Source organism: Cebidichthys violaceus, unplaced genomic scaffold, assembly GCF_023349555.1.
Source record: "Cebidichthys violaceus isolate CVI_PGR_0920_01 unplaced genomic scaffold, fCebVio1.0.p SCAF_133, whole genome shotgun sequence".
NCBI classification, from domain to species: Eukaryota; Metazoa; Chordata; class Actinopteri; order Perciformes; family Stichaeidae; genus Cebidichthys; species Cebidichthys violaceus.
The window spans coordinates 327184-339687 of NW_027176300.1; the positions used below are offsets into that span (position 1 = coordinate 327184).

Sequence of the window (12504 nt, forward strand, 5' to 3'; positions counted from 1 at the left end):
CAGTTTTCTTTTACTTCTTGAGATATCTGCAACACGTTGTGAGGAACAGTCAGTGAGGACTCTGAGGTGACTTGAACGTGTCTCTCGTGTTCCTCAGGTGAAAGTGAAGTGTTGACCTGTGAGCATGAGGACGTTTGAAAGACCTTTAAAACACGGTGATGTTTAAAAGATGGTTCAAAGTGGTTCAAAGGTGAAAGAGCAGATTTCACCGGGATTTACAACGTTGTCTTTCAACTGATGGATGTGGAAGTGCTTTCTTAGTAAGCCTCTAAAATGATCATGTAGTAGTATTAGTAGTAGTACAATGTAGAGGAGGAACACATTCTAGTACTGAAAATCCTGCAGCATTGAGGTATGAACGGAAATACAAAATGAGCAATTAGCTGATGAGGCAATGCAACGTGTTTTACATAAAGGAAACACACAATTGCTTATTTCTATATTTTAGTTTGACAACTTGAAGAATCAGGCTGCACGGTGGAGTAGTGACAAGTACTGACACCTCACAACAAGAGGGCGACAGAGAGACCCGGGTTCTATCCTTCTGTGTGGAGTTTATACTCCGATGACTTTAACACCGATGAAGTTGTGGTGTCTGCTGTCCTACCATCAAGTGACAGAATCCTGAACTCACGTCAAGTTCGGTTGTATTTGTGAATGTGTGAACGAGGTCGGGCCATCAATCAATCCAGCAAACATGTCAGTATGATGTAATGTAAACAGAGTGAGGTATCAAACACGCATTACTACTTTACAGTTAAATATTTAACATTTATTCCAACAGGGAAAAAATCAGTAAATAACACTTTGATAAACACGTCAGGACATCTTATGTGTGTCATCCTCACAGGGAATTCAGTATAATACATATCATATAATAATATTCAGTATAATATAATAATATATATATCATATAATAATATTCAGTATAATATAATAATATATATATATATCATATAATAATATTCAGTATAATATAATAATATATATATATATCATATAATAATATTCAGTATAATATAATAATATATATATATATCATATAATAATATTCAGTATAATATAATAATATATATATATATCATATAATAATATTCAGTATAATATAATAATATATATATCATATAATAATATTCAGTATAATATAATAATATATATATATCATATAATAATATTCAGTATAATATAATAATATATATATATATCATATAATAATATTCAGTATAATATAATAATATATATATCATATAATAATATTCAGTATAATATAATAATATATATATATCATATAATAATATTCAGTATAATATAATAATATATAGATCATATAATAATCTCAATTAAATGTCGATGCCTCAATGACCAAGTTAAGTGTCCTGTTGTTCTCATGTTTCCTTACTTCCTCATCCCTCACTCCCTAACTGTCTGTGCTTATTGGTCTGACTCTTACGTCTGTCACCACATGTCGAACAGAAAGGAGAGAGCTGTACCTGTAAAGTTAGAATGGGCTGGACCAAATGTCATTGGCTGGGAGACAAAGATGGGAGGGACCTCCCGTTGTATGCAGCCAATGAACACCGTTAATATTGAGCACAGAGACAGTGACGTGTGTGTGGAGCGTTTGATGTAACGTGTTCGAGAGTTTCCTACAAGAGTCAACAAATCACTAGAAATGGTTGTAATGTTTTGTTTGCTCTTTAGTTTGTTCCTCTAACGCGCCAAACTGACGTGATGAATCTCAGGAGGTCAGATGGTGAGAAGACTTCAGAGTGTTGATGACTGAAGACGAACAAGGTAAGACGATTCAACGGTTGAACAGACGAAAACAAATCAGAACATAACAAAAATAACAGCTGTATTATTTAGTGAAGCCTTTTATATCAACATCATGAGTGTGTGTGTGTGGGTGTGTGTGTGGGTGTGGGTGTGGGTGTGGGGGTGTGGGTGTGGCTCAGCGAGCATTTGTCCGCGTGGTGTAATACCGGCTGCACTGCGCTGACACTGCTGACTGCTGCTCTGTCTCTACAAGCTGCCGCGACGGATCATGGCAGCTCGTAGAGTCACAGCAGCAGCATTTCCGTATGCCTCTGTAGAGGCCATGATCCTTCGTGTATTTCACATGTGAAATGTCCTAAAAACTCGTTTAGAACGTTGGACTACAGAAACAGCCCATAAAGACAGTCTAATGCATATTAAATATAAAAAGTTATGGTAATCCAAGAAATAAAATACTGCAAGTAAATTAGACTTTTCAACAACATCATGAGTGTGTGTGTGTTCACTGTGTGGTATCTGTTCTACATGTTGGTCATAGATGTTCATAGAGAGATTGATTGATGACGATAAGAAGCTTGATGTGTTGGAGGAAACATGAGAGAACTGTTAGATAGATAGATAGATAGATAGATAGATAGATAGATAGATAGATAGATAGATAGATAGATAGATAGTAACTTTATTGATCACGCGAGGGGAAATTATTTCGTTACAAGCAGCAATAGGTTCCAGAAGAGTTTTAGAGAGTTAGAGGAGTTTTAAAGAGTTTGAGGAACTGAAGGGAGAGACAAACAGTGAGCATGCGCAATAAACTAGAGCGAGATTGAGCAATAGCGCCTGAGTTACTTATTAAGCTCGTTCGAGATGAACTGCGCCTCTCTGACTCGTACAGTTATACTATATAATATATGTTATATATATTATATACATTACCTCTGACAGGACAATGAAACATGGTCCACAGTTTCTTCTTCTTCTTCATAAAATTCACGTTTTCCATTATTATGCTTTCTAATAACATAGAGGGAACTGTTAAGACCAGTATGGCCATTCCTTAGTCTAGTCATAATCGTCTCCTCTTTCCTAGTTCGTCCACTAGATCCTGCACTCTAACCTGCACTCTATACAGTATATATATATATATATATATATATATATATATATATATATATATATATATGTATATGTATATGTGTGTGTGTGTGTGTGTGTGTGTGTGTATATATGTGTATGTATGTATATGTGTGTGTGTATATATATATATATATACGTATATATATATACGTATATATATACATATATGTATATATATATATATACATATATGTATATATATATTTATATATATATACATATATGTATATATATATTTATATATATATACCGATCGCCGGTGATCGATTCTGCGCATGCCTGGTTTATGTCGAACGAACCTATTACCACATCATATCATATCATATCATATCATATCATATCACATCACATCACATCACATCACATCACATCACATCACATCACATCACATCACATCACATCACATCACATCACATCACATCACATCACATCACATCACATCATATCATATAACAGATCCGCTCCACTCTGTTTGATACTTGCTGGTAGAGTCACAGCATTAGCAGGTCTTTCCACAGCTTGTAGTGTTTCAGAGACACCTGTTGACTGTTTCCTGTAGTGTTGAACATCTGGCGCTGTCTTGAAACATATTACTGCAGCTTCTACTTATTTTATTTGACTCTGAATGAAACGTCTTCAGGGAAACCAGCTTCAGCTGTGGTGGTAGTTCACGTTGACGCTGCATTGGCGTCACGTCTTTGTGTCATCAGTTGTGTGATGAGCAGGATGATAAACACAAAGCAGTGTTGTGATGTAGAGACAGACTGGAGATGTGTACCTCCAACACCTTGATGTGATGTTTGTGACTCTTCACCTCTGTCTGCTCTCACAGGGAGAAGATGATCTGCTGGATCCTGCTGCTCTTCATCCTGACCTCCTGTGACTGTGGTGAGTTGACTTTTGTATTGTTGAAGCACTACAGCTCTGAAGCATCACTAAACACTCCACAGAAACATCTACAGATGACCTTTAAAGGCTCTCCTGTTAAAGCTGTCAGTGTGTCTGCTCCTCACTCTCCCTCTCTGTCTCCTCAACAGCACCATTAGTAGTGAATGTGACACAGAGGTCCTATCAGGCAGAGGAGAACCACAACATCACTCTGGAATGGACCTTCACCACCAGAACAGACGGTTCCCTCAGCTCCATTTATATCATCTGTGAGATGTTGACTGATGTCAGATCCTTCATCCTGTTTCATCTTCATGAAGGTGTCGAGGCCTCAGAGTCTCAGGATGAACAGTTTTCAGGACGAGTCCAGTTTGACAAAGACGTCCTCAGAGAAGGACGACTCAGACTCCACATGTCCAGACTCAGGACTGATGACTCGGGTCTCTATCTGTGTGAAGTGAAAACAGGTGATGGTGGTGGTTCTAGGAAATGTCACCTCAACGTCACAGGTGAGTTGATTCAGTAGAAGTTTCCTGGACTAGAAGAACCTGATTATTGTCGTTAAACTTCCTTCTTACAGGATCTGTGAAATATGTTTCAGTTTAATCCGTTGAGGACGTTTAGTTTGATGTTTCAGTGAGATGTTGTTTCTTCTCATGAATGACTCAGACTTGTTTGGTCTCTTTACAGCAGAGAGGGATCGACCCAAACCTGAGACACCAGACAAATCAAGTGGAGGAAGAGATCCTTCACCGACAGGAAGTCCATCACAACCAGAGAGTCGGGGACGGATCGGTCTCTACTGTGGACTGGGACTGATAGTAGTAGTAGGAACTCTGCTGGGTGTTTATTACTGTCTGTATAGAAAACATTCAATGAATCACTCTCCTCCTATAGAACTAGATCCAATGGATTTCTCCATGTAGACAAAGATGATTCTAGTCTCTGATGTTGGAGGTCCAAAGCAGCGTCTGAAGGTCTCGTTGTGGTGATCTGATGTCTGAATGAGCTGCTCAGTCACAGCTGGTCATCTTCATCTCGTCCTTCATCCTCCTCTTCATCACTGTATGATGGTTTCCATCTCGTCCTTCATCCTCCTCTTCATCACTGTAGACAGATGACAGAGGAATCAGAGCTCTGGTTCATTGTTCTGATCGGACTCTTCATCAGTTCATTACTGTAGTCTACATCTTAGATCTGAAACCATCAGTCTGTTCATTTTATTGAAATACTGCTGAGGAGCATGAATTCATCTTTCCATCTATGTTTGTCTGTTACAGTTATTTACTGTCATTGTCTCACTGTATTGAGTCAACACTGCTGTTAATGATGAAGACCACTAGAGTCCTTTATGTCAGCAGGTTACAGCTGTGATCATTTAAATAGGTCAGGCTTTTTAAATATATATATGAAGCCTTGTTGTCATCCTCCACCTGTCCACCAGGTGTCCTCAGACCCTCCTCATCCTGCTCACACGACCTTCACCTCCACCTGCTCACCTGTGTCCCATTTTCCAAATCACCCGTGTCAGTACACATACCAGACCCTTTCCCCCATGTTTGTTTGTGTTGCACTGATTGAGTTCTGGATGTTTAGTGAACATCTGGAGACGTTGGTATCTTGCTCATTGTGGGACTTCTCTCAACATTCAAATGGGTCATTTTACTTGTCGTGTTAAAACACAACGACAGATAACATGTTGACTCATCACCACTGAGTCCACTCCCAAACAGAAAGCTCCTCTTCATCGATGTCTGCATAAAAACGCAAGGACATGAGAACTCACTGAAGGTGAAGAACTGTTCCATTCCTGCTTTAATAATTAATTGTATATATTGTGTATTGTGACGTGTATTTTTCTTGTATTTTTCTTTTTCTTTTTTCTTTATATATAATATTACGATTTTTATACCTGTAACCTATTGCTGCTCTGGAACCTATTGCTGCTTGTAACAAAATAATTTCCCCTCACGGGATCAATAAAGTTACTATCTATCTATCTCTATCTTTAATTCTTCTTGATACACTTCTCGCACTCTGTTTGTTGCAGCCGGAAAACACAAAAAAACCCAGAAGTGGAAAAGGAAATGGGTTTGTGGGTTATGGGTTTGTTAAAAACAGAGAGGATATAAAAAGGAAGACAAGACGGCACAAACACAGTCTAGAGATCTGAACATCGACTCCTGTTGCTGCTCGTCTCTGAGAAGAATTCAGACACAAACTGGAGAACTTTGTCTCTTTATTTCTTTACACTGAAGACGCACAAGGTAATGAATGAATGTGTTAATGTTGCTGTTATTATCACATGAATCATGTTGAACAGATTCATATGTGAGGGTTGGTGGTTTTGAGCTCCACAGTTGAAAAGTCTGATCTCAGAGTGGATGAAGGAGTTTGGTGTTGGGAGTGAATGCTGCGGTAAAATAAAGTTATGATCACTTCTGTGTATTAATGAACACATTTATGAAGTGAGGATTGATGCATTTGACAAGATATTTACGGTAATAACGTGGTCGGTTCGTTCAGTAAAGAACAGTTAAAAAGACACATCAGAATATAACCTGATCCATTAACAAACAGCTGTATTATTTAAATTACACTTTATAACAACATCATGAGTGTGTGTGTGTTCACTGTGTGGTATCTGTTCTACATGTTGGTCATAGATGTTCATAGAGAGATTGATTGATGACAATAACTCTGCGAACATTTGTCCGGTGATGTAGTTCCATTGTTTCTACACTGACTGCTGCTCCGTCTCTACAAGCTGTCGTGACGTTTCATGTCAGTGAGTAGAAACACAGCAGCAGCTGCTGCTGTGTTTCTACTCACTGACATGAAACGTTGTGTATTTCACTATTGATGACAATAAGAAGCTTGATGTGTTTGAGGAACACGGTTTGAAGGGAGAAACCAAAAGTAAACATTCATGCAGTTATCAGGTTGGGAAGTTGCCAGCAGTGTCAGAGGCTTTGTGGTTTAATTGTTCTGCCCAGTTGAATTGTTGTCAGATGTGAAACTAACTCTGGATGGAAACAGGTCAGACGGGAGAGACAAAAAGTGAGCATGTGCAATAAACAAGAAACAGCGAGCACCAGCACTTTGAACGCCTGAATCACTTAGAAACATATCATATCACATCATATCATATCATATTACAGACCTGCTCCACTCTGATACTTGCTGGTAAAGTCTGTTTTGGAAAAACTTCTAATTATAAATCGGGAGAAGAGTTTTGTTCACAAATTCAAAGAAAATAATGAAGTCTTCAAATGATTCAAAGTTGTCCTCTTCTATTTTATTTTGCTTGCAAGGGAAAGATGCACCACAGCCGCCTCAGTCAGTGTCTGTGGTGAAAAGTTCAACATCGTACAAGATACCAAACCATGTTATGCACACATGAGTTCAGGCCCTGAGATAATCATAGACAAGGAGTAGATGTGTTAGATCTGTGCCCTGGCTATCGTTCTTATCTAAACACATGCCAAGTGTGTTTACTGGGAATCAGTGATGGTTTTTTATGGTCTGTCTTAAACTTGCCAGACACTGTGTCTTCACTTCCTCTCTCTGAAGTGGGAATGTGTGACCAGCCTTGAGAAACAAGACACTGTGTTCAATAAAACTGATGAACTACTTCTATAGGACTGCTGTGTTATGTCAGTATTTGTGTTCCTCACCTTACCTTTCAGTTGTACATCTTTTAAAACATTCCATGATATAAGTATATATGTTTCCCATTACAAGTCACAGCATTAGCAGGTCTTTCCACAGCTTGTAGTGTTTCAGAGACACCTGTTGACTGTTTCCTGTAGTGTTGAACATCTGGCGCTGTCTTGAAACATATTCCTGCAGCTTCTACTTATTTTATTTGACTATGAATGAAACGTCTTCAGGGAAACCAGCTTCAGCTGTGGTGGTAGTTCACGTTGACGCTGCATTGGCGTCACGTCTTTGTGTCATCAGTTGTGTGATGAGCAGGATGATAAACACAAAGCAGTGTTGTGATGTAGAGACAGACTGGAGATGTGTACCTCCAACACCTTGATGTGATGTTTGTGACTCTTCACCTCTGTCTGCTCTCACAGGGAGAAGATGATCTGCTGGATCCTGCTGCTCTTCATCCTGACCTCCTGTGACTGTGGTGAGTTGACTTTTGTATTGTTGAAGCACTACAGCTCTGAAGCATCACTAAACACTCCACAGAAACATCTACAGATGACCTTTAAAGGCTCTCCTGTTAAAGCTGTCAGTGTGTCTGCTCCTCACTCTCCCTCTCTGTCTCCTCAACAGCACCATTAGTAGTGAATGTGACACAGAGCTCCTATCAGGCAGAGGAGAACCACGACATCACTCTGGAATGGACCTTCACCACCAGAACAGACGGTTCCCTCAAGTCCATTTATATCTTCTGTGAGATGTTGACTGATGTCAGAGCCTTCATCCTGTTTCATCTTCAGAAAGGTGTCGAGGTCTCAGAGTCTCAGGATGAACAGTTCGCAGGACGAGTCCAGTTTGACAAAGACGTCCTCAGAGAAGGACGACTCAGACTCCACATGTCCAGACTCAGGACTAATGACTCAGGTCTCTACCTGTGTGAAGTGAAAACAGGTGATGGTGAAAGTTCGAGGACATGTCACCTAAACGTCACAGGTGAGTTGATTCAGTAGAAGTTTCCTGGACTAGAAGAACCTGATTATTGTCGTTACACTTCCTTCTTACAGGATCTGTGAAATATGTTTCAGTTTAATCCGTTGAGGACGTTTAGTTTGATGTTTCAGTGAGATGTTGTTTCTTCTCATGAATGACTCAGACTTGTTTGGTCTCTTTACAGCAGAGAGGGATCGACCCAAACCTGAGACACCAGACAAATCAAGTGGAGGAAGAGATCCTTCACCGACAGGAAGTCCATCACAAGCAGAGAGTCGGGGACGGATCGGTCTCTACTGTGGACTGGGACTGATAGTAGCAGTAACTCTGCTGGGTGTTTGTTACTGTCTGTATAGAAAACATTCAAAGATTCACTCTCTGCCTATGAAACAAGCTCCAATGATTCACTCTTCGTCTAGAGAACTAGATTCAAAGATTCTCTCCATACAGACAAAGATGATTCTAGTCTCTGATGTCGGAGGTCCAAAGCAGCGTCTGAAGGTCTCGTTGTGATGATCTGATGTCTGAATGAGCTGCTCAGTCACAGCTGGTCATCTTCTGTTCGTTTGTCTGTTACAGTTATCTGTTATTTACTGTCATTGTCTCACTGTATATAAAGTCAAGCTCATATTTAATGCCTATTAAATGAACCTTTGTATTGTTTTACCAGCAGACTGTTTGGTTTTGAACCCGTAGCAGCTCTCACATCTCTGAACACCATCACAGCACATTTACAATCAGGAGTTATCTGGAGAAACTGACCACATGCTGTGAATCTAAACGCTAACTTTCTCACATGAAAACATATTAAACCTTAATAACGCTTTTAGTAACAGAACTCAAAACTTTCTCGTGATGTGAAACTGTTCATGTATAAAGTGTGAATGTGCAACGTCAGCAGGAACATTTCTCCAAAAACATAAATGTTTTAATAGTTTCCCTCTGAGGTAGAAGTACACCGTGCTGCATGGGGTTTGAGTTGAGCTGCATATGTTGTGTTTGTGTGATAAATATGGAGGTTATGATTTGAATTAAGGTGTGAGACTATATGGGGAGATTATTTCCTTCTGCTTTTCAGAAATGTTGATGTTGATATCATTTTTTAATAATGATAAGTAGTTTATGGACTGTTTTCTATGTTTCCTGTTCACTGCATTGTTCAAAATAAATACAAATGAAGTGAAACTAAATGATTCTTGATCCATTCATATCCTCATGAATCTCACTAATATACATCATGACTGTATTAAATAATGAAGGATCAGCATATCGTTTGAGTCTTTTGAAAGTTATTCTGGACTCAGTGAGTTCAAATGAAGACGGTGAATAACAGACAGGATCAAACACAGTGAGGTTAAACTACAGTTTCATATTCAAACACATTCAGTGTCACCGTGTGGTGACTTCATGTGAGACAATCAACATCTGATCTGAGGCAACTGAAGTGAAGCACCATGAGGAAGATCTGAATAGCTGATCACTCATCAGTCATGTTCAAATGATTCATGAATAACAGAGATGAAATGGTGGTTATATATAAACACCTCCCTGATGCTGTTTAACATCACTTTCACTTTCAAGTGCAACAACATGGACGATGCAGCTCCTCCTGCAGCAGACGTTTGGTTCCCTCCTACTTCCTCATTGAAACATGAACGTTGAAAATGGTGTCGAGTCGTCCTCAGTTCTTTACAAATCTACCGCTGGTTAATGAAGCCCTTCATGATTTATAGGACATGAATACATGTCTGCTCTCTGAACCAAAGGAAAGCTTCGTGTTGAAGAATCGGGCTGCACGGTGGTGTAGTGACTAGTACTGTACTGTCACCTCACAACAAGAGCGTGACAGACGGTCCTTGTTCGATCCTTCTGTGTGGAGTTGGCTCTCCGATGACAAAACACGAGTCACACCCAAGTTGAGACTGTCATAACGTTCAAGTGACAGAATCCTGAAGTGTTGTGAGCAGTGTCACAACACAGAGAGAGCTCTGTCATCAGAGTGCTTTCTGCTCTTAGACCTCGCGTGCTGCTTGTCGCTGAGAATAGCTGGAGGAAAATGTTGTAGGTCGGGCCATCAATCAATCCAGCAAACATGCCAGTATGATGTAATGTAAACAGAGTGAGGTATCAAACACGCATTACTACTTTACAGTTAAATATTTAACATTTATTCCAACAGGGAAAAAATCAGTAAATAACACTTTGATAAACACGTCAGGACATCTTATGTGTGTCATCCTCACAGGATTCAGTACAATATATATCATATAATAATATTCAGTATAATATAATAATATATATATATCATATAATAATATTCAGTATAATATAATAATATATATATCATATAATAATATTCAGTATAATATAATAATATATATATCATATAATAATATTCAGTACAATATAATAATATATATATCATATAATAATATTCAGTATAGTTGCAACAACTCTGAGAAGAGATCCTTCAGAGACAGGAAGTGGAACACCACCAGAGAGTCGGGGACGGATCAGTCTCTTCTGTGGACTGGGACTGATAGGTGTACTGGTTTTGTATTTATCTGCTCTCTGCATTGAAAACAAGATTTCTACTCGGCACATCAAAAAGGGGGAAACCGTGGGACACTGGGTGAAGAGGGTCGTCTGGTGACCGCAAGGTCGACGCTTCGATCCTTACCTGGGACGTGTCCTGTGTAACAGTGTCCCTGAGCAAGACACTGAACCCCCCGGACGCTTCTCAGCAGCCCACTAAGTTGGTGATGGGTTAAAAAGCAGAAGCTAAATTTTGTATATGTGTAAAAAATGCATATGACAATATAATAAATTTCCTTTAAAATACACGATCTAAAACACATCAAGACTGAGTTATTAAGAAGATAAGATAACCATTTTATCTTCTGATAACCATTTTATTATGAGCTGTACATCTGTGTCAAAGACGTACAGCTCATAATAAAATGATTATCTGAGTCTTATCTGTGTACAGCTAATGGTGGACTTCAGTCACAATTGTCTTGTTCATACCTTTGTGTCTTTACAGGTGGTCATAGACGTCTTTTAAACGTCTTTTCAACGGAATAAATCTTCACTGAGAAGCTGGAACCAAAGGAAAGCTTCTGGTTTTCTACAAGGAAATGAAACTCCTATCTCTTCACCTGTCTGTTGATGTTCTTCTACAACGACGTTTATTGTGAAGATGATGAAACATCACTTTATTAAAGAGCTGTTTTGTGATGAACTATGAAAGCACTAACAGTAAACAGTGTCTCAATGACGTCATTCATTCACCACAGTTTTCTTTTACTTCTTGAGATATCTGCAACACGTTGTGAGGAACAGTCAGTGAGGACTCTGAGGTGACTTGAACGTGTCTCTCGTGTTCCTCAGGTGAAAGTGAAGTGTTGACCTGTGAGCATGAGGACGTTTGAAAGACCTTTAAAACACGGTGATGTTTAAAAGATGGTTCAAAGTGGTTCAAAGGTGAAAGAGCAGATTTCACCGGGATTTACAACGTTGTCTTTCAACTGATGGATGTGGAAGTGCTTTCTTAGTAAGCCTCTAAAATGATCATGTAGTAGTATTAGTAGTAGTACAATGTAGAGGAGGAACACATTCTAGTACTGAAAATCCTGCAGCATTGAGGTATGAACGGAAATACAAAATGAGCAATTAGCTGATGAGGCAATGCAACGTGTTTTACATAAAGGAAACACACAATTGCTTATTTCTATATTTTAGTTTAACAACTTGAAGAATCAGGCTGCACGGTGGTGTAGTGACAAGTACTGACACCTCACAACAAGAGGGCGACAGAGAGACCCGGGTTCTATCCTTCTGTGTGGAGTTTATACTCCGATGACTTTAACACCGATGAAGTTGTGGTGTCTGCTGTCCTACCATCAAGTGACAGAATCCTGAACTCACGTCAAGTTCGGTTGTATTTGTGAATGTGTGAACTAGGTCGGGCCATCAATCAATCCAGCAAACATGTCAGTATGATGTAATGTAAACAGAGTGAGGTATCAAACACGCATTACTACTTTACAGTTAAATATT

General features: G+C 39.0%; 2 protein-coding genes across 6 annotated transcripts; both read left to right on the plus strand.

The window, feature by feature from the left end:
* The first annotated feature begins 1610 nt into the window (after window positions 1-1610).
* On the plus strand, window positions 1611-5787 carry LOC137870684 (uncharacterized). 2 transcript variants are annotated; one of them, XM_068708093.1, is made up of 4 exons: window positions 1611-1794; window positions 3743-3798; window positions 3948-4307; window positions 4489-5787. In XM_068708093.1, the coding sequence occupies exons 2-4, from the start codon at window positions 3750-3752 to the stop codon at window positions 4722-4724; spliced, it is 645 nt and encodes a 214-aa protein (XP_068564194.1). In that variant the 5' UTR covers window positions 1611-1794; window positions 3743-3749; the 3' UTR covers window positions 4725-5787. The 2 variants fall into 2 exon arrangements, with proteins under 2 accessions (XP_068564194.1, XP_068564195.1); XM_068708094.1 differs by having other exon boundaries at window positions 4492-5787.
* A 185-nt stretch (window positions 5788-5972) lies between these two features.
* On the plus strand, window positions 5973-9111 carry LOC137870701 (uncharacterized). Of its 4 annotated transcripts, XM_068708119.1 has the most exons (4): window positions 5973-6065; window positions 7884-7939; window positions 8089-8448; window positions 8630-9111. In XM_068708119.1, the coding sequence occupies exons 2-4, from the start codon at window positions 7891-7893 to the stop codon at window positions 8956-8958; spliced, it is 738 nt and encodes a 245-aa protein (XP_068564220.1). In that variant the 5' UTR covers window positions 5973-6065; window positions 7884-7890; the 3' UTR covers window positions 8959-9111. The 4 variants fall into 4 exon arrangements, 3 of the variants coding, with proteins under 3 accessions (XP_068564220.1, XP_068564221.1, XP_068564219.1); XR_011102726.1 differs by lacking the exon at window positions 5973-6065 and having other exon boundaries at window positions 7581-7939; window positions 8256-8448; XM_068708120.1 differs by lacking the exon at window positions 5973-6065 and having other exon boundaries at window positions 7604-7939; window positions 8633-9111.
* Window positions 9112-12504: the final 3393 nt, after the last annotated feature.